The sequence below is a fragment of the Filicampus tigris genome, chromosome 12 (genome assembly GCF_054856515.1).
Source record: "Filicampus tigris isolate MCC_2025a chromosome 12, RoL_Ftig_1.0, whole genome shotgun sequence".
Lineage (NCBI taxonomy): Eukaryota > Metazoa > Chordata > Actinopteri > Syngnathiformes > Syngnathidae > Filicampus > Filicampus tigris.
This window is the reverse complement of record NC_141228.1, coordinates 7,195,814-7,223,259: the sequence shown is the minus strand read 5'-3', so window position 1 is coordinate 7,223,259 and position 27,446 is coordinate 7,195,814. Positions and strand designations below refer to the sequence as shown.

Genomic DNA, 27,446 nt, shown 5'->3' with positions numbered 1-27,446 from the left:
GCAAGGCGCAGGGGAAGCCCGCCACTTTGAAGACATGGTTGAACTATGTTGTCAAAGCCCAAAGGTAAGCAGAGTTGTATCAAACTTTGCCTTTTATACTTTTTTCTGAGTTGATTTGAATGCTGTACATGGAAACATGGTTGAAAACAGCTATTTCTTCATAGAGAAGACAGCATTCAGTGCGCAGTAGTTGGCAAATCCAAATAAGCATCAATTGAAAGGTGCCTTCCAGAAAAAATCATCCATTCAGTCTTTATATGGCACCCTGCTGCTGCCTTTTACATTGTTAGGTACGTTTCTTTAAAAATGTCACATATGTGATGAGTTGAACGTTCGGTTACTATGGAGTGTGAAACCATTCCACCTGTGATTCTGCTGTTGGGATTTGTTGTTTTGAAGGCTCCGGCCGCCCTTGGCCTTAATGATTGGAAACAGAGTAAAACATGGATGGATGGATTGATAAAATCCCAATTCTATTCTAATCAACCCGACTCAGCCTTGTTTGGTCAGCCAGGTCCACAATGTCGATATCTGTGCGGACTAGCTTGGAACAGTAAGTAGATTAAGTGAGCAGTGATTGAGGGCAAATCAATTTCTGTAGCTCAGTGGGCTGTGTTCAGGATGGCCTATTGTAGCACGTATCACTAAAATCACATCGCCTTCTTTGTTAAGTGACGCATCCTGAACAAAAGCATCGCCCCAATGACATAAAAGTGGCCTTGTGTGTTCTCCAGACAATCCCATCAAGCTGATTGCTCCATATATGCACTGACCTTCTGCTATTGATGACTATCATATTTAGGGCCGCACAATATATCGAAAAAAGTATCGATACCGCAATATTGGCCCATTCACTATCACCATCGCAAAGACATGCAATAAGTTTCTTATGGAATTATATGCTTTTATCTGAATTTGACCAGTCAGACGCAAACTGAAATGCGCATCGTCATCCAATAGTTGAACATTATCTAGGGTAATTAATTAGCTAAGAATACAGTGAGCTTGCTTAATTTTGCTGCATGCAAAAATGTCATTATTTCATTAGATAATAAAAATGTCATTTCTTTAGGTAGATGTTAAATATCGCAATAATATTTGTTATATTCAACAACCATAACGAATGTATTTGCAATATCGCGCAGCCCTTGTCATATTGCATCTATGATCGTGTCTCTGATACGCTCAGCCCGTCAAAGGCCTTCAAAATAGATTTTTTTTTCATTACATAATTATTCAAAGGGTTAATTGAAATTCTCACACGAATGCATATTTTGTCGAGCACACCACGCTAGAAAACCAGCTGCGCTGCACTTCTTTAGCTTGGTTTTGGGATCACAGCTGAATTCGTTGATTTTTTAAATTTATTATATATATATATATATATATATATATATATATATATATATATATATATATATATATATATATATATATATATATATATATATATATATATATATATATATATATATATATATTGCTTTGTGTTGAAAGTCAAAATTAAGTTGCTAGCGAGTTTCATTTATGCTGCTGCTCAAGAACAGTTAAAAAAGAAGCACTTCTAGCCTGTTTATTGAATGCTACAAAGTAGAAAAAATCAATGCTCATGCAACACAACTAACTATATTAAATGCCCATGATCCTGACGTCACTTGCTAGACGACGCCCCTTAAAGTCACACAGCTCAGACGCACAGTAGTTGACTTGACTTGTTCCAACGTGCAGTATTCCACTCTATAAACCTGTTCAGTTCTTTTCCTTTACTTTCTACTTTATATTTTTATTCATACAAAAATCTTTGAACTGTAAGCGCATGCCTGTGCTCACTCGTTTAAAAAAAAGTTTTTTGTCATCGTACAATATTTTAGTAGTGCGTTCCTCCTATCCTATGTATAAAATCAAAACGATAGAACTATAATCTTAAGCGTCATTAAGGATGCAATGTAGTCCTTTGAGGGCGGCTCTTACCTTCTAAGCGCCTCCCCCTTCTCAGTCGTCACTTGCACGGTCTTTCAGCTTGACTTTCTGTCTTGAGGCTTCCCCGGCAGCTCTCCATCGTCTTGGAGCGCTTACGAGTCGAATGTTGATACTCTTTTTAACGCGCATAAAAAGTCTTGTTCGGGTTCATCTTTCACCGTCGTGACCATGCTCGATGGTTCCGCGTCAGCTCTCCGTGCTCGCTGTGTACAGCCTCTCTGACCTTTAGTAGACGGACCCATTTGAACGCGATTGGGTGCAGGTCAGTGCTTGTTTGCTGAGGATGCTGCTGCCTTCACTTGATTAGTCCAACCGAGACCAGCGCGAGCAGAACCGAACCCGCCATGTAACTATCTCAGGTATGGAAATGTGGTGTATGTGATGTGGATAAAATGTCAAAACAAATTGGTTTTTTTTATTGGGGGGGGGTTGACCTGGGGGCGTCTTTTCCCTCTCGTGTTAGTGGTTATGTCTAGATTTTGAAAGTTGATGTGATTTTGTGAAATGCAGATTTCAATATACCACCTATACGTTAATGTATAGTGGGCTGAGTGGGGGTCGCTCACTCTGCCAAATGAGCAACCCGCACGTAGTACAGACTGCAAATATGGACCCCTGAAAATAATGACAAAAGTAAGATGATGCTCTTGTGGTTAGCACAGCTGTCTCTATAAGTACACTTGGGTTTGAGTTTTTCTCCAGGTGCGCTGGCTTTCTTATTTGTTTGTTTGGCAGAATGTGTGAGATGGGTGAAAGGTCAACATGGGATTTAATAATCAAAGTCAGCTTTATTGTCAATTTCTTCACTTGTGTCGCTAGACATACAGAGTAATCAAAAATGATGTTGCTCACATTCCCAGGTGTAGACACAAAACAAGACAGTCAAGTAAAGTGCACAGGCCCAGGCAGTGCCTGTCAGCCACATACTGTGCGAGCATATTAATGAAAATAACAAGACATCTAACCACTGAGAGTATAAAATTGACTACCGATAATATGTAAGGTAGGTGATTGTATGTGACAACTGCCCAAAAGCATCCTTACATTGAATTCATTCATGGACCAAAAAATTTATTTTAGCTTGCAATATGCATTGCGGTTGCAAAGTCTTTTTTTTTTTTTTGCGGTGAATGACTTGGGTGACACATTATACCACACAAACAGTAGCTCCTCGCTTTGTGTCTGGCAACCGTGCAAGCTACCGGTCATTTCCTAATTGGCTATCATTCCGTTTTATGTCACAATCATTGATTCTGGAACGGCCAAACAGTGATAACCATAAACACATGTATACGTTATCATAAATATTGAATATTAGAATTTCCAAGCAGATTATGGAGAAAAATCTTATCACAGCATTATCACAACATTTTTTAGACACATTCTATACTTGAGCCTTTGCTGTCTTTGATAGAAAGGTGAGAGGGGGATTGCTCACATTTGGCAGCAACCTAACAGTTAAAGAGAAGGCAACCCAAACATATTTTTTTCAAGAATATGTTCCATGCAGGCCCACTAGTTGAAACACGGTATTCGGATTAATATTGTGTTTGTGGAATATGAGTTAAGCAGCAAAATCCACCCGTTTTTGTCCATCTCATGGGGCGGCCATTTTGTCACTTCTGTCCACTGAAAATGACATCACAGTTGCGCAGGGCTTAGATAACGACCAATCATGGCTCAGCTTCAGAAAACAAGTGAGCTGTGGTTGGTCGTTACTGGAGCCCTGAGACACTGTGATGTCATTTCCAACCGACAGAAGTGACAAAATGGCCGCCCCCAGGGATGGCTAAAAACGGGTGGATTTCTCATATTCCACAAACGCAATATTTATCAGAATGCCTTGTTTCAACTGGTGGGCTATGGAGTAAGATGACTGTTAAAAAGGCATAAGCGTAATTAACGATTCGTATCCGTAATAGTAATTTGTGAGTACAAATTAAAATTGTGAGGGTTTGACTTCTTTTCTTGAGAGTACGAATCAAAATTGTGAGGGTTTGACTTCTTTTTTTGTGAGTACGAATAAAAACTGTAAGTGCCATTGTTTTGTGAATACAACTCTCGCTTCTACGACTACGAATCTTCACTACGCACGAATTGCCAGCTGAGGATGCAAATCACTTTGTGAGAGCACGAATCTGCTCAACATGCAAATTAGGATGACGTCACGCAGGCCACAAGCTGGTCCCAAGGGGAGCTAATCGATCCAAGATTCCTCCTCCCGCGCATGCTTAGATAAGAAAACAAATATGGCGAACGCGAGCGGATGGGACGGCGCTTGCAGCGGCTCAGGAGATGCATCTTCACAGCTTATTGACTGTCGGTATATCTATTTTGAAGGTTTTGTGCACAAGCCAACAAAGTTGTGCACATTTTAATTGAAAATATTAGTTTCAATGTAATTTATTTTTTTCTTTTATAGTAGCAGCAACAAGATGGCTCATGTCATACCTGAAGAACAGTAGTATTGATTTGATCAAAAAGACGAGGGTAACACTAATTCATTTTCTTTTCAACATACAGTATATCGTCTGTCCTGAGAAAAACACTTAATGTCCAATTTTTTTTTAAAAATTAAATTTTCATGTTAATGCGATGTTTGTAAAGCGGAATCACTATTCAAGTAAAAATAAGAAAATTGAAAAAAATGGAGCAGTGTTTTTCACATGACAGCGATAATATGCAGCTAACAATTTTAATTCAGAGCCACATTTATTGATGTTATCATTTAGTTGAATAATTTCTTTTGATTACATATTATCGAAGTTACCATCTCAAACAGTATACTTTGCCTGATAATTTTTTTATGTAATTATATTTTCAGAAATGTAGACACTAGACATGTCCACGATGATCTCTTTGGTGACGGTGGCAACTCTGAACCTGCGTGCTGACTTGAAGTGTAACTGCAAGTCACTGGTGACTAGGGTTGCCAACTGTCCCGTATTAGCCAGGACGTCCCGTATTTTGGGCTAATTTGGTTTGTCCCATACGGGACCTTAAATGTCCCGTATATTGACTATCAATGCTTGCAAATACAGAAAACTGCAATCTACCGATCCTGTAGTATAAGATGCTTTTAGTAAAGCTTTGGATGGCGATCGATTGTCAATAACGACGGACACAGACAGGTTGTCAGCTCAATGTCTTTTACTTGTATACTTGCTCGAACATACATTGCTGGTTCTTAAACAGTGATAGCACATTACAGCGCTCGTAATGGAGACTCTCGGTATTACAAATGGCAGATCCTAGCTCAGATAAAGCGTCAATCTCAGATAAAAGCGGCAATCACTCCACCTGTCATGTAAGGACTTCTCTCTGGCTGCGAAAAAATGACAGAAGATTGCTTGAATCAGTGAAAAGCAGCCAGAAATATCCATGGAAAAAATACATTTGGTGAGTCACACTCCTCTTTTACATTTCAGATTTCTTACCCCCGTTTTTTGATGGAAAGAGCCAAATTGTTGTTTCATATACGAGGTTTCATATGAGGTGCTATATGGTCGTTGTCCTGTGAAAAAAATTGTCCATTTTTTTTCATTTTACGTGAATGTGGTTTCAGCATTAATGTGAAAATTAGAAAAAAAATCCAAAATGAATACATCATGCTCACACCACCGTGGCACCGTGCACCTGTTAGAAAGTTGACAACCCTACTGGTGACGGCTGAGAACCAGGTGATAATTTTTATGAATAAGGGCGGGGGGGACGAGGCCGGAAGGGTACTCAGGTCAAGGGTGGAGGGCCGCGGCCGGACCGGCAAAAAAGGGTCAAGTTTGGCTGTTTAATTGCTTAATACAATGAATTGTAATGTTTAGGCATATTGTTTACTAATGGATGTGCATTGGATGATGTTGCTAGGTTATTCTTTGTCTGTGTTATTGCAGACCACAATAAATAGACGTGTCAAGTGGAATACGGGCCTGTATTCTCTGACAGGAGCACCCACATCCATACCTTGCTACTCTAAAATAGAGTCAGCTGGAGACATCATACCAATCATATGATCCTCTCTGTTTTACTTCACATTATGCACAGTTCATACAATCTTGCAGCCCAAGTCAACAAGAAAATTGTTTCCAGTTTGGCAGGAGAAACGCAAACGTTCCACTGATCTTGTCGGGTCATAAGCGGAAGTGACGTACGAGCTGCCTCGCTAAAGTAGCAGTAATGTACTTTATTTTATTTAGTAACTTCGAACATAAAAACACAACAGCCAGGGGGAGTACAAACATAGAGGCAAAGAAATATAAAGCGTGACATCAGCAGCAGGCGCGAAGGACCCGATCCAATCTATTCTGGACATTTTAAAAAATTTCAATGAACATTCTATCAGTCCGGGCCTCGGCTGGTAGCAAAAATTTTTATTTGTCCCTCCGTCCATTTGACTTTGACACCCCTGATATACAGTATCACAAGATAGCCCTCTGTGATATGTCTTCACTATACAAGACATTATGCGCAGCATTTTTTCTTTTGCATTAAACACTACTTGTTTTTTTGAGTTCTGTGAGAATACTTTAATTAGTCAATACAAACAGAACGACCAAATAGAGCTATTAACAGGAGTGCATACAATACATGTACATGTGCTGAATTGTGGGTACACGTGACTAAACTACAGTATGGTGACAGATAACGTTGAAAATAGCTACCTTAGCCAAGTACTAATGCTAACAGTGAAATGCATCATTAGATTGCAATCTATCGCCGTAAGCCTGAGTCCAAAGCTATTATTTGAGACAGAACGACGTTATGAAATACATGAATTGGATATACACGTTGCTGACTTTACCTGCTGTGAAGATGCGTCTCCTGAGCCGCTGGAAGCGCTGTACACAGCATCCGCTCGCGTTCGCCATATTTGTTTTCTTCCCTACGCATGCGCGGGAGGAGGAATCGCGGATCGATTAGCTCCCTTTGTGACCAGTTTGTGGCCTGCGTGACGTCACCCTAATTTGCATGTTGTGCAGATTCGTCCTCTCACAAAGTGATTTGTATCCTCAGCTGGCAATTCGTGCATAGTGAAGATTCATAGTCGTAGAATCGAGAGTTGTATTCACAAAACATTGGCATGCACAGTTTTTATTCGTACTCACAAGAAAAGAAGTCAAACCCTCACAATTTGAATTTGTACTCACAAATTGTTACTATTACGGATACGAATCGTTAATCACGCATATGCCTTTTTGACAGCGATCTTACTCCATAGTGGGCCGGCATAGAACATATTCTTGAAAAAAATACGTTTGGGTTGACTTCCACTTTAATGAAGTCCATACAAAAGCAGGTGTCGTGTGCTCTGACCCACTTCTGACTGAGGGAGGCTGAAAAATACAGCCACACTAAATAAATATAGAGCAGCCTCTCTTGCTCACCACAAAGACCCCAACACACATGCACACACACACACACACCATCTTAAATTCTCTGCTTCTGGTAGATGTGCTACAACAGGAAATGGGATGATTTCCCAGAGGTGTCTGCAGTCAGGCCTATCACATGTGACACTGCAGCCACAGAAAACGTTTCTTGTAAGGAAACTTTGCAAAATACATAATTTGTGTCTTTCCAAAGCCAACCTCTTTTTTTATATCGCAAATGTGCACATACAGTGGGTATGGAAAGTATTCAGACCCCTTGAAATTTTTCGCATTGTGTCATTGCAGCCATTTGCCAAAATCACAAAAGTTCATTTTATTTCTCATTATTGTACACTCAGCACCCCATCTTGACAGGGAAACCCCCCCCCCCCAAAAATAAACAGAAATGTAGAATTTTTTGTAAATTCATTAGAAAGAAAAATTGAAATATATGGTCATAAGTAATCACACCCTGATGCATTTTACAATGAGTAAAATGCGAGCACCCTTTTGAGCTAGTACAACCATGACTCTTCTTTTGAAAGATGCAAAGTGAACGTTTTTCACACCTGGAGTTGGGGATCCCCTCCAGTTCTTCCTTGCAGATCTCCTCCAGTTCCGTCAGGTTGGATGGTGAACGTTGGTGGACAGCCATTTACAAGTCTGTCCAGAGATGCTAGTCAGGAACGATTTTTTCTGAAGCCACCTTTGTTATTTTAGCTGTGTGCTTAACGCCATTGTCCTGTTGAAAGGTGAACCTTGGGCCCAGTTTGAGGTCCTGAGCACGCTAAAGAGGTTTTCCACCAGATTGCAATTTAAGGAAAGATGAATGCCACTCTGCCATAAAGCCCCTACCGGTGGAGGGCTGCAGTGATAGTTGACTTTGTGTAACTTTCTCCCATCTCCCTACACAGCATCTCTGGAGCTCAGCCACAGTGATCTTAGGTTTTTTTTTTCTTTACCTCTCTCACCAAGGCTCTTTTCCGACGACTGCTGAGTTTGGCTGGACGGCCAGGTCGAGGAAGAGTTGTGGTCGTCCCAAACTTCTTCCATTTGAGGATTACGGAGGCCACTGTGCTCTTGGGAACCTTGAGTGCTGCAGAAATTATTTTGTAACCTTGGCCAGATTTGGGCAATGGCTGCAATGAAAAAATGTCAAGGGCTCCGAATACTTTCCGTACCCACTGTATGATTCAGTCAAAAGTAAAATCAGTAAAGTGCTTTCTTTTGGGACATAATGTACTGCACATTGTTGGCATCCAGTGTCCTTACCTTGATCAATAAAGAATGCATTTTGGCCAAACTATTTGATGGCAATGGGAGATTTAGTGTTGTACTTGTGATAGTTCAAGCCTCTGTTGCAAATAGGGTTGAGTGTTGAATCAATTGGAACTGGGACTAACATTCCGATTCTCCCGGGATTGTTTGCTTTTTAAAATTTAAATGCCCCTTTCAGTGCCTTGTCCACTGACCCGAAGAAACAACAAAGAAGTGCGCATGTGTACCACGCGCACACGTTCACGGGGCACCGAGCAGAAGTGCGACTTAAATACAAAGTCAACCCAAACATATTTTTTTCAAGAATAGGTTCTATACAAGCCCATTAGTTAAAACAAGACATTCTGATAAATATTGCTTTTGTGAAATAAGAGTTAATCCCCTGTTTTTAGCCATCTCTGGGGGCGGCCATTTTGTCAGTTCTGTCGCCTGAAAATGACATCACAACTGCTCAGAGCTCAGGTAATGACCAATCACGACCAAAACCTGTTTTCTGAAGCTGAGCTGAGTTTTGATCTGATTCAACACAAAGATAATCCATCCGCCGAGGAATACAGAAATCAGACTATTTACTGCTGAGAAACTGAAATTCTGAGCATTCGGACAATTTTAAATTAAAAAAGGTATCTAAACAATCAATCGATTGTCAAAAATCAAAATCAATTAATTTGATAATCGATTAGTTGTGAATTAATTGTTGCCTGTTTAATCCCAAATATGGGGCACTACATTGCACGTTCACTCACCCTAACAGATTGCATGCGCTGTTGGCAAAAAGTATAAAAGTGTTAGTGACGTATTTAAAAGAAAGTTTACCGCTTTGTTTAGCGGTGATATGTTTCACTATGGAACCTTTTGGAGAACACCACAAAGCCCAAAATGAAGTTTGAGCTCATGAAATAGATATTGTTTTTGGAACACAAACTACTGATTTACAGAAAATAATTCTATTGCTTCCATATTGTGGGGGAAAGCAGCATAAAAGTTTTCCACAACCTCGACAACGGCAGTAAATCAGTCCCGAAGTGTCTTTGTGTTGTGTATTTGTTTGCACAGGGTTGTTTAGGGTTGGTGTGTTGCATGTTGGAAGCAAGCTCGAGAAGAGGAAAGAGTTTCAGAAGCGCTGTGTAAATTATTGAGGACCTTTCAAAATGGCAGGATTGATGCTTTCTTGGTATGCATCTGCAATTTAACTGTGCTCTAGTCACACCATAAATGGAACTGGAGGACATGACACTGAACTCTGTCTACTTGCAACTTCAGTAAGAGACAGTCTCATCTTTGTCATCACATTTTCAATCAGTCATGACATTTATTGTTTTATGGGTTGATTGCAGTTACTGTCATGAAAACATTTAATCGTTAAAAGTGAAATTATTGATGAGTTCTAATTATTGAGACTATAATTATACAGCACTCTGTATTTCACAATTGAGATTAATAATCGCATCCATAATATGAAGTTTGTTTAGAATTCTGGGCTTTACTGTTAAGTACATGCAATTAATGCAGAAACTAAGATCTGGAAATGTATTTACATTATAAGCACCAGTGTTTCACCACAGCATTTGTTAGCGTTTGTGTCATGACATCCATTTCCATCCCTATTCTATACTGCTTATCCTCATTAGGGTTTTGTCCCGAAGGTTAGCTGGAGCCTGTACCAAATGATTTTGGTCAAGAGACAGTCAAGCATTTACTCACATTCACACCGCGGGACGATTCAGAGTCTTTGTTAACAAAACATGATTATTTTTGGAATGTGGGAGGCAGCCAGGGTACCTGAAGCACAAAAGCACTGGGACAGGATAATCATTGCACTTTTCTGAAGTTAAACATCATTTGAGGTGTCTTGGCTTGGCCAAAATTACAGACCCGTAAAGCAGTTGGTCTGGGTTACCATGGCCAAAGATGCTCTCCTTAATGATTTCCATTTTAAGGTCAAATTATGTGTGGCAAGAAGGTTTGCTGTGTCTCCCAGCACAGTGTCCAGAGCTTGGAGATGACAGGAGACAGGCCAGTACTTCACAAGACGCGGGGGAGGGGGGGGTGTACCTCCTTTGTGCAGGGAGCTACAGGAGGGGACTGCCAGAACCCTGCAAAATGAGCTTCAGCAGGCCACTAATGTGCATGTTTCTGCTCAAACGGTCAGGAACAGACTCCATGAGGGGGATATGAGGGCCCGACGGCCACAAGTGGGTCCTGTGCACAGCCAAACACCATGCGGCATGATTGGCATTTTTCAGAGAACACCAAGATTGACCATTGCTGTTGCTGTGGAGAATCTTGTGCTGCTCGCAACTTTAGCGGTGGGTCAGTAATGATTTTGGGAGACATTTCTTTGGAAGGCCGCACAGCTGTCCTTGTGCAAGCCAGAGGTACCTTGAGGGATGAGATCCCCAGACCCGTTGTGAGACCATATGCTGATGCAGTGGGCCCCGGGTGGCTTCCTTCTGTTACCAGGCCTCACGTGGATGAAGTGTGTCGACAGTTCCTGCATGATGAAGGCATTGATGTTATGGACCGGCCTGCCCGTTCCCCGGACCTGAATCCAATCGAGCACATCTAGGACATCATGTTTCTGTCCATTCACCAACGCCACGTTATGCCACAGACAGTCCAGGCCAGGGGGTGGCCAAGTCCGGTCCTCAAGAGCCACAATCCAGCTCTTACGTTTATCCCTACGGCAACACACCTGTTTCAAATGATCAGCTCATCAGCGAGATTTGCAAAAGCCTGATAATGAGCCTGATAAAAGTGTTCAGTGATAGCAAGGCCTGTTGGTATAGCTCAACGTCGTTGGAGCGCAGAGTGTCGTCTGCAAGTATAAAGTAGCTCTACTTAGGCAATAACCCCTATTATATATCATGATTTATTCACACACTTGCACTTCCTGTTAAAATCTAATGCAAATCAAGAATTCACTTAATTGAATCACAGACCTACAGTATCATAGATAAAACAAATGCATCAAATATTTACTTGTTGCCGTTGGGTACAACGTGTGAGACATTTCCTCTGGATCCCCAGTCACGAAATCCACTTACTCTTAACTCAACCACATGAGAATAGAAAGGAGAGCAACGTGATACTTGGAGATGGAATTGAATCTCTTTACCCCCAGAGAACCACTCAACTTGGTGCATAGAAACTCCTTAACTTTATCTGACTTCATCAGCACAGATAATAGTTGTCTTATGCAAGCTTTGTTTGAAGCTTAAACAAGAGAGCACTTTTTTTTCGGATGCTAATTACCAAAGTCATTTGGAGCCCTGATCAGCAACATGCTGTGCAACCAATCACACGTGGGTAGAAGTCACCAAATTATGAAACATACAGTAGAATGCATTTCAACATGAATTCAACTGTTGCAGTTGATTCACAACTAGGGCTCAATGATTTTGAAAAATAATCTAATTGCAATTTTTTCCCAGCAATTTTGAGATTACGATTTAATATGCAAGTATTTTTTCAAGGTCCTCTTCCCATGTATTTTTTTAACAAACCAAAAAATTTTATCTGTAATACAATAACCGATACCAGATTTATTTTACACAAATGTTTTGGTTTTATAGGTTACAGAACCATGAATTCATATGAACGACAACTTCAATTAGTTAATTACCAAACAGTTCAACTTACAGTCTTTTAAGCATTCACAAAACCTTCATAAAATTCTACCAAACAAGTGTGGTGTGAACATAAATCAGTAATTCATCATTTAGATTACAACAATAATGCAATTTGTTTAATGAATTTCTTTATCACTTCAACTACTGTATTAATGTTTCATGAGACAACAGGTAAACGTGTACTTAAGCACTGAACCTATCGAAGCACAACATACAGTAAATACAATATGCATATACTGTACATAAAAAAAAATAAAGCCTACCATCCGACCAAAATGAAGCAGAGGTTGTTTTTTTTTTCTTCAAAATTGCAGCCTTTGACAATTGCATTTAACTACATTGCAATGTTAAGTTGAGTTTGATGAATGGTTCAGCCCACAATCAAAACACAACCATCAAGAACACCCAAAGTTATAAAAAATGTAATTAACATCATTAGCCTAGCTCATACTACTTGTTTAGGTCATTTGTTGTCTTTTATAATAATTGCATTGAATAACTTTTTACATTACTGAAAAAAACTAATACCAAGTAATTTTATTCTGTACATGGAAGGGATGAGGTTGCTTAGAACATCTTGCAAGGTTATATGCATAGCAGAGCGGCTGTTGGGGAGAGCACACAGAGAGCTCTGCATACAGGAATAACCTTGGATAATGGCTCCTATGCTATCTGCATCATGTCTCAAGACGAATATATTATTATCTGATCTCATGTCTGGCCTGGTGAATTTCAAGCTGTCATACTGTATATCACCTTAACAGATACATAGGCTTCATTTTTTTTTTAATGCTGAGGGTGAAATATTGCATCACCCTGCCTTTCTTCATCTGCTTTGTCTTTAATAATATTATCAGTCCGCCCATTATTTGGACCGCTTGTCTTCATTAGTGTCGTGTGTGTGCTGGGGTGGATCCCAGCTGACTTTGGGCAAGAGGAGGGATCCACCCAGAACTGGTCGCCAGTCAATCACAGAGCACATCTAGAGAAACATCCACTCACACCTATGGGCAATTCAGTCGTCAGCGAAGCTGACATACCGTATTTTTCGGACCCTAAAAACCATTAAAATCCTTTTATTTTCTCCAAAATTGACATTGTGTCTATGTTTTCCTCATACCTCAGCTAGAACAATTTCCTGCTTCCGTAAGAATCATGGGAAATGTATTCCTACTAATCTAATACTGCGGTCTGATGGAATGTGAGCTAAGTGTTTCTGGTGGAGGTTTTCAGTGTTACATTTTGGGACAATATCATTGCGGTCCGAGAGGTAAACGAGGTAAATGTAAAGTTAAATTCATTCCTTCTTTCAATACTTTCACATTCATGTTTGCGTTCTCATTATCCGCATCTAATCGCTAGCAGGCGTCCATCTTTTTGTGATACCGTAACTAGAACTTCTTCCTGCTTCCCTGTCTGAGAATCACAGGAAATGTAGTCCTACTAGCCTAATGCTAATAGTAATGCAGACCGAACGCAAGCAGAGCTGAACGTTTCTGGCAGCGCTTTTCCAACGATGTGGCACCGCGAGGTACACAGCACAGACAGCTTCCAATAGCTGCTGGGATCGAGCAAAAAGGTTGGATAATGGTGAGGACATTGACAAAAGCAAGTGAGACGCAGCGCAACCAAATATTTCATGTCCAGCCAGAACCTAGCCTAATAGCGCTAAATCTATCAAATAAACAAGGGTACAGATAGAATAAGATATTTAGCTCTTTCATTGCCAGCGATGAGGAAATTTGTCAAGTGACGAGTTTTCTCATTCACGACGTTTGTTATTTTTTATTTTTTTATGAATGGATGGATGAGACTCTTGGGTACCTCCCCTTTTAATGTTGAGGCAAAGAAGCACTTTATTGGTTAACTCTGACCACTTGATGGCAGCAGTTGGTCTCTTCGGATAAAAAAAAGAAGCAGAAAAAGTACTGTTTAGAGACCCGCCATTACTCGAAAGAAAAGCTGTGTACAGTAGTATGGAGAGAGGATGAGAGAATGGAGAAAATGGAGAAAATGCAAGCGATCATTGATTTACAAATAGCTCACGCGTGAGCAAAGTATATTTCGAGGTAGACCTAAAATGATGACAGAGAGGTTTCAAAGGGAGTGGAGGCGAAAATGCGACAGACACAGTGAAACGTCATTTTCATTGTTTTTGTTCAAGTTTTATAGAAGGAAAGGACTGTTAAGATGTTGAGTTGTCACTAACCCAAAAAATATTAGTCAGAGTGCAGAGTGCAAAAAATACATCTTTTCAGAAAAAGCTCATTTTCTCCTTATTTTATCCGAGATTGGTGATGAGTGAAACCAAGCTATTTTCTAATGGCAATTACTAGGAAACGGAATAAGATAAAACCATACTTTTTTTTTCATTAGTTGAAACAGGGCATTCTGATAAATATTGCTTTTGTGGAATATAAATTAAGCAGCAAAATGCACTCATTTTCAGCCATCTCTGGGGTGGCCATTTTGTCTTCTGTCGACTGAAAATGACATCACAACTGCTCAAAACGACCAATCGCGGCTCAGATTCAGAAAACAGGTTAACCGTGATTGGTCGTTGTGAGTAGTTGTGTTGTCATTTTCAGTCGACAGAAGACAAAATGGCCGACCCCAGAGATGGCTAAAAACGAGTAGATTAACACTTATTTCACAAACGCAAAATGAATCAGAATGCCGTGTTTCAGCTAGTGGACCTGCTGGGAACATATTCTAAAAAAATGTGTTTGGGTTGATCTCCCCCCTTTAAAGAGTGAAATCCAGTCTTTCATATGGTACCCATGTTTACAAAATCAAAACTCACAACACAATATTCTGTCAGTCTTTCGGGGTTATTTTTTTGGAAAATGCTTGGCAATGAAAGAGTTAACATCCAATACTTAGTAGTTATGGAATAGCTGTTGTTGATTTTGCGTTTGAACCTGCACTGTTTGTTTCCTGTTTGTGCTTTTGTAGCTTCTAATCAATTTAGTGAATTGGCACCTTAGGAAGGGAAAGTGCAGTCACAGTTTGCAAACCATTTTTGAGGGAATACAAAAAGCTATTGGGAAGTTAGAGAAAAGCCTTAGTAAAAGTGACAATGTTCCCTGAACTGAGTCATCTTGATTTGTCTTTGATGTGTCTGAGCAGTCTTGATTTCTTTGCTGCCTTCCTTCTTCACTGCCGTCTAGTCACTGTCACATACAAAATGTCCACAGAAATGAATGCGAATGAAATAGTCGTAGTGGTACATTACTCTCTCAAAGATAGATGCTGGACCATTTCATTTGCTTTTATGTGGCTATGGTGCTGACCAGCAGAAAGGGGGAACAATAATTATGCCGCTTCCCTGCTGCCAGCGTCACCATTCTGGGTGTGCGTTAAGTGATGCAGCACTGCTGCTAAGTGTGGAAGAGACTCTGGTGAAACAACTGCAAACCTCATAAAGCAGAGTAGACGCACTGCTGTATTCAGAATATCACTTCCTTCTTCTGCTTGTTACACTATATTGCCTAACATATTCGCTCACCTGCCTTGACTCACATATGGATTGAAGTGACATCCTATTTGTAATCCATACTGTTCGAAAAGACGTCGGTCCCCCTTTTTCAGATGTAACTGAGCTTCAACAGCCCAGTTAAGTTGTTCTAGAAGTGAATTGCTGTAGGTTGGCTGCTCTGCAGTGTATATCCTCGCAAGGAGTATTATTGGAACTGACCGTTAAACAGACAAAAGAAAAAACAAAAGCCTCCAGTTTGAGGCATGAGCGAGATGATCATTATGATTTTATCTTCAAGAAGTTGAACTAGCGCTGTGCTGGTTTGAGGTAATTATATTCATGCCAGTCTGCATTGAGCCTACCGATCGCTTGAGGTGCTCTTCACGTATGCATACCCCTCACAGCGCAACCAATGTTTTTTTTATATCTCATTTATATAACTTTTCCCGCTTTTCTTTTTTCCAACTTGGCTCGACACAGCTCTACTTTTGATTCGTTGCTATTTCTGGTTCTAGTTCTACTTCATGCCAAGCGTGCTGAGTCAATCGAATAACAAAGAAGTGCTGTAAACCGCTGCTCATCATTGCAGTTGTGGTGTGCAACAAAAATGCAGCAGGTGGTAAATTGAATTTATCTTTAGGATCAAAATTTGCAAAAGTAAAATAAAAATCCTTTATTTGGACTCAGGACGCTATACGATTATACTCCACAGTTTACACTTTCGTGCAATTTGTCTTCTGGCCGTGAACAACAGCCACATGAGGAGAAGTAAATGTAAATTCAGGGGACCCTCTTTCTTCTCTTTTTCATGCGCGTGCGTATATGCATGCGCTTGGTTAGGCCGTTGAGCAGGTGGGCGGGTTATGCGTGCTGAATTTCCTGAGTGCTTTTATTCATGAATCAAGCTGCTGTTTTTGTCTGCCATGTCTGTTGAACATGTTGTGGCAGGATTCACTATTGTGTTTGTGTTGGACTGGGCATAAATACAAAGATTCAGAAGAACAACAAGTTCAGAGAAGAGCTGAATCAGAAGCTGGCAGGTTAGGGCGGCGGTAGCCTGAATAGCTGCATAATATAATGCACTCCAATTATAAATTTGGAATTTATGGCATCAGAGAAGGCATTAGCTTGGATGGAGAAAACAATAAAATATGATGTCGTCTTTTTCTTTAGCTTCCCAAGACAGAGTTCTTTAAGCACCGCTATTGACCATGTGCTTTTGTTTGTGTATTGGTCCGGGAGGATGATTTTGGGGAGTGGTTCTTTGCATTCACTGCATTGTTTGCCACAAATGACCAGCAGAAGAATCAGGCAATTCAACTTTATTAATCTTCTCTTTATTAGTCAGTCTCTTCCCATTAAAGTTTGTTTGATTAGGCAGCAAAAGAAGTAAGGTTTAGCTACATTTTTGTCTGTCAGTTTGCTTTTAAAGGGGAAATCAACCCAAACATATTTTTTTCAAGAATATTTTCTATTCAAGCCCACTAGTTGAAACAGTTGTGAAATAAGAATTAATCCACTAGTTTTTAGCCATCTCTGGGGGCGACCATTTTGTCACTTCTGTCAACTGATCTGTCAACTGAAAATGACATCACAACTACCCAGGGCTCAGGTAACGACTAATCAAGTCTCAGCTTTAGGAAACAGGCGGGCTGTGATTGGTCGTTCCCTAAGCCCTGGGTAGTTGTGATGTCATTTTCAGTCGACAGAAATGACAAAATGGCCGCCCCCTGAGATTTCTAAAAAGGGGTGGATTTTGCTGCTTAACTCATATCGCACAAACACACTATTAATCAGAATGCCGTGTTTCAACGAGTGCGCCTGCTGGGAAAATATTCTTGAAAAAAATATGTTTGGGTTGATTTTCACTTTAAGGTTTTACATGTCATTGAATCTAAACATCTTTAAAAAAAAATCGTATCTCATTTGTGGAGTTCATGAAGCGTTAGATACAGATATGTAATGTTCCACCCATCCATCCATTTTCTGTAGCGCATTGTCCTCACTCGGGTCTCGGGTGAGCTGGACCCTATCCCAGCTGACTTAATGCGTGAATCTGACTTGGTCGTCAACCTGCCGCAGCAATGTATAGTTCATATTATTTATTTTGTTTTTTCTCTGACTGTTTCCAATAGGGTTTTTAGTACCTCAAATCCATGAAGGCTCATAGTGCAATAAAAGAATAGAATAAAACAACTTTCCAACTAAGTTGTCTGTTTGCTTGGGCACAATTTCAACAAAGGTCCAGAGGCCTAAGTGCAGTGTTTTGTTTCGCCTTGCAATTTCCAGGTGTGACATTTATTATCATAAAAGTAATCCTGTGAAGTAGTACAACCACATCATATTTGTTTGTTCCTGCATGTGTCCGTCTCTCCTTTCACATACTGCAGCAACGCATGTAATGTAAATATCAGTCTAAGAGGGGGAACATTTGCCTTCAGTTTAACAGTTAATATAAACATCCCGGTACAAACTTCTGTATCCCCGGGGAAGCAGTCCACAGAAAATCTCCCTATCCCCCTGATCGGCGCCCCTGCCTACTGTAAATGAGCGTGCGAAATTATAACTACCGAAACAGTTCCGTTCCGTGTGATCGAAAATTCAACCAATGCAATAATAAACATATTGTTAAATCACTACTTTTCTGACTGTCAATAAAAAATGTAAACAAAACTGCACTACCATTGGTTCTCATTATTGTGCAAATACTTCATCAAATGCAAATGCTCCATCAGGCAGGTATATCAACAATGTTGAGAAATGTTTAGAAAATCATATGAGTGATTCCGTCGATGCTAATGAATTACATTCAAGCAGTTCATGTTTCATCTTTTACTGGGTTACCGTACCAAAGCTAGACATGAGCAACTACTACCGAGATAACAGTTATTGTCAGCTCACATTACCTAAAATCCAATTACCTCCAGCATTTATCCCATTATTTAATTTGCGTCTGCTGCTGTATTGAGTTTCCGACCACAGCGTCAACTCATTATGTTCATTTGAAAGGAGCATGCTAGATTAGATCTTTGTCTCAGCTGTTTCAAATTGCGGAAGAAATTCCCATTAGACAGCCATATTGCGTGAACACATTTATATATATATATATATATATATATATATATATATATGTATATATATATATATATATATATATATATATATATATATATATATATACATATATATATATATATATATATATATATTAGGGGTGTTTATGGGTGTAACGGTACGCTAAATCACATTTCGGTTCACCACAGTTGTTTAAAAACTAAATAGACTTTTGCAACTGTAGGTGGAGAACAGGAGGAAGCTTACGTACATTTCTTGATTAGTTAAGTTATTCAAGTTAAGAATTATTTAATGTGTGCAACATTTGCCATGTATTTCTGTCAATCATCTAACATAAAAGAACCTTATCGTAAGCTGAGAGAGTGGCATGCAAGCTGAATGCTGGACTGAATAAAAAAAAAAAAAAAAAATCAATCTTGTAAAAACCCTCCAACAAGTCAAGGCCTTTCAGGTGCTCCTGAAGACTGATGGCCATGACTCCATTGGGAACATTCCATCAGAGAGACAAATAGCTAAGGGAGGGGCTTTTATTTGGGGAGTGGAGGGGGCATGTTGGTGTCCATTACGTAGATTGACCCCAAAACAGCAAAATTCCGACATGTAACAAGAAGTCAGACAATGGTTCAGGACAAGAGAAATTAACTGGAGTGTGTACATGACAACAAGTGGATCCATCCATTATCCGAGCCGCTTATCCCCATGACGATTGCGGGCGTGCGGGAGCCTATCCCAGCTGTCTTCGGGCAGTCGGTGGTGTACAACCTAAACTGTTTGCCAGACAAGTGGATACAATTCGGAAATTATTTTACAGGTAACCACCAGCCAGCCATGTAGCCTCCATCCTTCAAAGGCACGCTTCAAACCTGAGCAAACTGCAGCCGTTCCTGGAGTGGGCCAACATAAGAAGTCCCATTGTGGGTTCGAGAAATCATTTAATCTCAATGATTGCCTCAAAAAAAAAAAAAAAGAAAATTCAACATGTGCAACAAAATATTGAGTTTAGTTTACGGTACTCTCATTTTTGTCTAGGTCTGTTTCCTTAATTATTATCATTATTATTTTAGATTGCAACACCAAGTAAAAAGGAATGTCTGATTTGATTTAGTTATTTTCCTTTATTGTGATTTTGGACTTTTGTGTGTTTCTTTCATTAACAGAAGGGGACCAAGTACTTTGCTTATGTGTGTGCGCACTTAAGATATTTTTGTTTTCTTATCCCTGTTGTTTCACAAAATCTAGACTAAAATTGATCCGATGAAATGTTACACATTATAAATCATGTGTAATGCTTCTGTAATCAGAGGAACGGGACAGTTAAGTCTGTTTAGTGTATTGCAATATTCTCGGTTTAATCATGTGTGTATAATATGTGTTGCTGATTTTATTGAGTGAAATGCAATCACAGCTTTGAAGTGCCATTTGGACCGTGTTCTCTGTTCAAAGGGATGTTTTGGGAACATGAGTGCATGTTTGTGAATACTGGGTCTTTACAATGCGCACGTGTCAAGAGTCTTATCAGCATCCAGGCAATACGTGGAACTGAGGGGCCACTGTAATCTGGTCCCAGCGGTGACCTTCTGTTTTTCCTCATCTTGCTTGCATGTGTGTGCAAATGTGCATGTGCGTGCTGGTTCATGCAAGACCCCATTCCCCTACTCATCCCCCAGCCCCCCTACACGCACGCACACACCACACACACAAACTGATGCAAATATAAAAACAAATTTAGGCCTGCAAGTAAATTATGAACCTAAATTCAAAATGCATCCATTAATTCTGACAGGCTGCATGGTGTCTTGGCTCTGAGATTGCAGCCTTTGCAGAAAGTTCTGGTGGTGGATGATGTCGAGGGGAGTCTGCTATTTGTTCTCCACAAATAATTGAAGGTAAAAGTGCCATCTGACAGAAACATAAGGCTAGCGCCTGTGGTGTGGTGGTGCAGATCAGGGCCTGTGGTGGATGCTTTTTCGCCTCAGCAGGGAATTCGAATCAGTTCCTGTTTGTGCTTTAAGCAGCAAAACCACTGTAATAATCATCAGTCGGAGATTTCTCAACATTTGCTGTGTGTATTTTTCTTCATCTTTTAGCTATCCTTCCACCAATGGAAGATTAGACAAACCAACTAATGGAATACCAATGCAAGTAATCTTTACATTTCAACAGATTGCATTTAGTAAGGTGAATCCTTCATTCAAAATGATGTGGTATGCTTTGGATTATGAGGGATTCCTTCTGCTCCATTCTATTCTCTTCCCATCAATAGACTTTTTTTCAAGTTGCTCATCTGTCACCTACTGCACTGATTTGGATAAAGGGAATAGTTTCTATTATTGTGCTATTCTTGTTTTAGATGAAACGAGAAGAACTATAACATTGTATGAACACTTAACAGTCATCGATTAATAAACGTAAATGCAGTACTAACTTTGTTGCACAGAGAACTTTCATCTTTCTTCTTAATCTTGCATCATTATTACTTCTTGTTTTGCCTCTCTCCCTTCTGGTGGTTTATGCTCCCACTCATCCTCCTCATTTACCAGAGGCATTATACACTCTTATATGGTTCTAAATGGCCAGTTTCTGTCCTTTACTGCCATCTTGTGGAGTTATGGCTGTTAAAATGAGTTTCAGACGACGGCAAGACAGTACAAGCGGCACTCAAACATTTCTTCTTTCCACAGAGATGTGCAGAAAGTGTGTTCATCCAGAGGTGGGACCACAACACTACTGAGTCTGAGCTGACTTCAGTTCACTGTTAACCTTCCGATTATCCAGGGACACTCTTCTGATGTAAGTGCATTGAATTCTATATCGGTAGGTCTGTCTGTCTGTTATTTTAAAAACACTTCTTTGGAATGTTTTCCAGGTGTTAAGCAGAGCTTTACCTAAAAGTGAGTACACTGCCGTTTTCCTCAAACCATGCATAAAAGCATACATAACTGTCTGATTTGAATAAACTTGTTCATTGAGATGCAAGCTCTTAATAAAACAATAGAATAAGTCTTTATTGTGGTTTAATTGTGGCACGGTGGTAGACTGGTTAGTACGTCCGCCTCACAGTTCAGAGGTCGTGGGTTCCATCCCGGCTCCGGCCTCCCTGTGTGGAGTTTGCATGTTCTCCCCGTGCCGGTATGGGCTTTCTCCGGGTACTCCGGTTTCCTCCCACATTACAAAAACATGCATGGTAAGTTCATTGGACTCTCTAAATTGCCCCTCGGTGTGATTGTGAGTGCGGGAGTTTGTCTCTGTGTGCCCTGCGATTGGCTGGCAACCAGTTCAGGGTGTACCCCGCCTAATGCCTGAAGACAGCTATGATATGCTCCAGCACGCCCGCGATCCTTGTGAGGAGAAGCGCTATAGATAATGGATGGATGGATATATATATATATATATATATACACTTGCACCACTGAGGTGGTAAGGCCCAAACTGATCCCCCACCAGAGAGCAGCACACACAACAATAATATAGAGAATGGCGATAGCAAATGTTCACTATGCAGCTACAGTCCCCTCCAAAAGTATTGGAATGGCAAGGTCAATTACTTTGTTTTTGCTGTATACGGAAAACATTTGGGTTACATCTAGATGTATTACACAATTAACAACCAATCACAGTTCAGCTTCAGAAAACGTGTCAGCCATGATTGGTCGTTATCTGAGCCCTGAGTAGTTGTGATGTCATTTTCAGTCGACGGGAAGTGACAAAATGACCGCCCCCAGAGTTGGCAAAAAACGAGTGGATTAACTCTTATTCCACAAACGCAATATTTACCAGAATGCCTTGTTTCAACTAGTGGCTTGCATAGAACATATTCTTGAAAAAAATATGTTTGGGTTGACTTCATCTTCTTTAAGGTCCGGTGATCGGCTTGGCCAGTCTACGACTTTTTTCCCCTGATGAAGTCCTTTTTTGTAATTGCACTGTTTTGGGGGGTAATTATCTTGTTATCTTGTTGCATGATGATGCCTCTACCAATTAGTTTGGATGCATTTTTCTGTAAATTACCAGATAAAATGTTTATTTGGATTTCAGATTAATCTCACTATGACCATCTTGAGTTACATCATCAATAAAGCCTTTGAGAGAAGAAATATACAGATGATATACAAGATGCAAACCACTCATCAGCAAGAATATTCAGAAGGCCAGGTTGTATTTTGCAAAGAAATACAGAGATGAGCCACAAAGTTTGGGAACAAAGTTTTATGGACTGATGAGCCCAAGATTAATTTCTACCGAAGTGATGGAAAGGCCAAAGTACGGAGAACGTAAGGATCTGTTTATGATCCAAAACAATCAAGCTTATATGTGAAGCATGATGGAGGTAATGGCTTGACTTGGGCTTGCATGGCTGCTTCAATAGACTTTATTGATGATTTAATTCATGATGGTAGCAGCAGAATTAATTCACAAGTCTACAAAAACATTTTGTCTGGCAATTTACAGAAAAATGCATCCAATGTGTTCCAATACTTTTGGAGGCTACTGTATATCTGAGAGAATGAGAGGACCAGTGTATGCTGCAACTGTACCTGAATAATGCATAGTATAAGTGCGGATGTGGATTGCAAACGGTACATGATTAAATAATATATAAACAGGATACCATATAGAATGAACCATCCATCCTTTTTCTACACTGCTTGTCCTCATTAGGGCCACAGGTGAGCTGGAGCCTATCCCGGCTGACAGCGGTCGAGAGGCGGGCCAATCACAGGGCAGACATTCACACGCACATTCACAATTTACAGTCTTCAGTGAACCTACCGTGCATGTTTTGAGAATGTGGGCAGAACATGCAAACTCTGCACATGAAGACCCTGCCAAGATTTTAACCTACAACCTCAGAACTGTGAGGTAGATGTGCTCACCATAACTTGCAGTTGGGACTGAAACAAGCTATTAAGAACGAGACTTACTTCATAAAATAAACAGGTGTGATTGCACAATCTCTTGTAAACTTGATGTTGCCCTTTTCTTGTACCTTTGTCAGAGTTTGATGGAGAGCTGGTCGGATGACAGCTGGAACTGTTGTCATAACTGGAGGAATACTGGCCACAGTGATACTTCTGTGTATCATAGCTGTGCTCTGTTACTGTAGACTCCAGGTACACCTCCTCGTTGTATGCGTGTCTTATTGTATGCCAATACGACACATGTGTCGTCCCATTAGGCCCAGGCCAGCCCACAAGACGTCAGGGGTGTAATTACTATTAGGTAAAAAGATAAACACATGCCTGGGCTGAAGTTTTAAAAACACATAAGAATGCTTCATATGTCATGATCATTTCAACTGCTCTCCCTTCTTAACCTTGAGAAGATTTCCTTGTTAGATAATAATCTTCAAGAAGAATTTTAAAGTGGAAATTAACCCAAATATATTTTTTTTCAAGAATATTTTCCCAGCAGTCCCACTAGTTGAAACATGGCATTCTGATTAATAGTGCGTTTCTGCAATATGAGTTAAAGCAGCAAAATCCATTTTTTAGCCATCTCAGGGGGCGGCCATTTTGTCACTTCTGTCAACTGAAAATGACATCACAACTACTCAGGGCTCAGGTAACGACCAATCACAGATCGCTTGTTTTCTAAAGCTGAGCCGTGATTGGTCATTACCTGAGTCCTGGGTTGTTGTGATGTCATTTTCAGTCGACAGAAGTGACAAAATGGCCGCCCCCGGAGATGGCTAAGAACGAGTGGATTAACTCTTATTCCACAAACGCAATATTTATCAGACTGCCTTGTTTCAACTAGTGGGCATGCATAGAACATATTCTTGAAAAAAAATATGTTTGGGTTGATTTCCCATTAAAGATCTAGCTCAGAAAATTGGAGATGTTCTTAGATTGACACTTTTTAGTTGATGATAAACATGTTTGGTGATAAATGTAATTCACTGAACAGGAAAACATATAAAATCCAGAGCTGGGCATTTACTAAAATGCTAAAAATTCACAAATAGTAATCGTGTACAGGCTGGTCCGACTATCATTTTAAACGGGCTTTCATTAGCGTCTTCAACTACCAACCTCAATGAAAAAAAAAAGAAAACACACGGTTGCATCGAGACCACGTACACGGGGGTGGGGGCGCAAAAATAGACGATTACGTGGACGGGAACAAAATGGGCTTCCGACTGTTGTGTTATTCAATAAACTGGATAGTAAACATAGCACACGGTCTTGCTGCCGCGTTTAGCTGCCAACCACCACTGCTAGAGTCTTCTTCGTCCCCCCCGTAGCTCATCTTGTCCTCCGCTTTCTTGTATCCACAGATATCAAAACAATCCTCTTCTTATGGGTTTTCCTCTCACACTAATTACAGAACTTCTGACACCATGTCATGTTATTCAATAACTCGCGTTGAGTCCGACTGTATGCATAGTGTGACCATTTATTTACCGGCGTCCCTCTCTGTCCCTGACGTCATCCGTAACCTCATTTAGTTACTTCTGGATTTGGCGGGCCCCTTGACTGGTATTGTCTTTGGCCCCCAAATGACTTGCAATGCCCACATAAATTACTTTTGACCCTTTCCTGTAGTTCTGTCAAGTTGAGGTTGGTCTGAGTATAGTGCAGTGCAGCTTTACAGCAAACTACAGTCACAATAATTAACATTTTAAATGAATACCTCTTTGACCGTGTCATTGAACATCTTATGCATGTCTAATATTAGATCACATTGGATTTCACAGGTATACTTAAAAGTTGTGGTGAGAAGGGTTAGGGTCGTGATTCACTCATGTTGAAAAAAACTATTACTATATAATAAATAAAAACTCAAATTATTTCATGATTCAAATCGAAATGCTTGTTTCAGAAGTCTGTGTAAAACAGTTTTTGTGTGTCGTCTCGTGGTGGTGAAAATGATACATTTATAGCAGTGAAGGTTTGGAATTCACAATGACTTTCTTCCTGTTTGTTGATGCATTGCTATCCGATTTCTGTTCAGTACTACTGCTGTAAGAAGAATGGCTCTGATAGCGGCTCCAACTCTCTGCAACACTTTGAATGCAACACCTGCAGCGTCTCCGACCTGGACGGGACCTTCGGCACCCCGCTGTCACTTTCCACCCCAGAGCCGCCTGCATCGTCTAAACCCAGGAAAGCCACAGTGGGGCGTCGTCGCTACTGCCCCACCTGCTCCCCGTATGACTCCCCCTTCTTCATCCGTACCGCTGATGAGATGCGCAACGGCGGCGAGCGCATCACTTACATGCCCACGCACTACGAGAACCAGGCGCTGGCCATGCCGCTGCCCACCGTGCACGGATCCCTGCTGAGGGATGCTCCACGGAGCGGAGCACCGGATTTCTACACCAACACTGGAGCCATCAGCACAGACGTGTGACACTGTAGCTAGAAGCGCAGAACACAAAGCAGTTATAGGATGCGTTATGGACACGTTACTATTGTGGATTTATTTACTGTACTCATTTAGTTAACCTTTTTTTTTGTGTATATGCAGTGTATGTTTGTAAACTACACTGTAATTTGTCTGTTAATTGACTTTATAGACAGAGGGCTATCTGACCTAAATTACCGTTTACACACCTAAAAAAAAAGGCATCTTTTTAAGAATGGCGTGTGAGGCAGTCATGTCATCCTATCTATGAAGTTCTGGATCTTATCAGTGCATGCTCAAGTTTAAAGGAGGTTCTCTCTCTATGCAAAATGTTTTAGAAATCCATTTAAGTCTCTCTTCAGCGGATTTGATCTCATTGTCTTATTGAGTATGCGAGATCCAGTAATTAAGAGTAAATCACTGTTCATTTAAACCCCGCTGGTTTACTTGGTCACTTACTGAGCTTCCATTTTGTGTTCTCATGTGTGTATTTTAAACAAGATTGAAGTCTATCAGTTGTTTTTTTATATGACAATGTAAGTGGAGATAGCAATACATACAGTAAACCAGAACTACATTTCTCTTACTATGTGGTGTGCTTTTTCTGCTGGATGTTGCAGGAATGATATAGCACTGACCCACTTGCCATTAGTCTTACCTGACATTGATGCAAAAAGTTTGACAACAAAGATATGAATCATCATTTGTGTTACAGATGGACGGGCTTGTTATGTGCATGTGTCTGTATGTTTTGATGGGGAGAGAATAACTAACTTTTTTCTCTTTTGCTATTACTCATGTTAAATCATTGAAATGAACACGGTGGTGTCCACCACTTCCACTTTTTAGATGCCATGAGTCATCTTTGTTTGTGAACAACAACGTTTCTGTGATAGTCCTGAGTATACATTTTTTAACACAGTTTTTCCAGAATCCACAACCTTTTTCATTGGTTTCATCGTAAAATAACACAACTGATAACAGCAACTTTATTTTTGCTTACCTTTTCATCCATATAAAGTACACTTCAATAAAGTTTTGTTTTGTTTGTATGAGCAAGTGCAACTAAGTGTACAGGACACTGGTATCAAGTTATTACTCAATTCAACGTGAAATGTGTCGTGTTTGTAAAAGTCAATACACAATGTCAGGAAAACATTTTTGTTACAATGAATCTACCACTATCATTTCGTTTCTTGTTGTATTACCTACTAGATGATTTCAGTAGCTACTAGTTAAACAACAAAAACATATTTTGAAATGTTGATACAGAAATCGACATACATATGA

The 27,446-nt window shown here is 40.2% G+C and overlaps 1 protein-coding gene across 1 annotated transcript; it reads left to right on the top strand.

Moving 5' to 3' along the window:
• Window positions 1-1,984: 1,984 nt before the first annotated feature.
• On the top strand, window positions 1,985-27,446 carry LOC147138223 (protein FAM163A-like). The gene is made up of 5 exons (XM_086048494.1): window positions 1,985-2,339; window positions 21,491-21,599; window positions 21,676-21,700; window positions 23,806-23,920; window positions 25,764-27,446. The coding sequence occupies exons 4-5, from the start codon at window positions 23,828-23,830 to the stop codon at window positions 26,160-26,162; spliced, it is 492 nt and encodes a 163-aa protein (XP_085904620.1). The 5' UTR covers window positions 1,985-2,339; window positions 21,491-21,599; window positions 21,676-21,700; window positions 23,806-23,827; the 3' UTR covers window positions 26,163-27,446.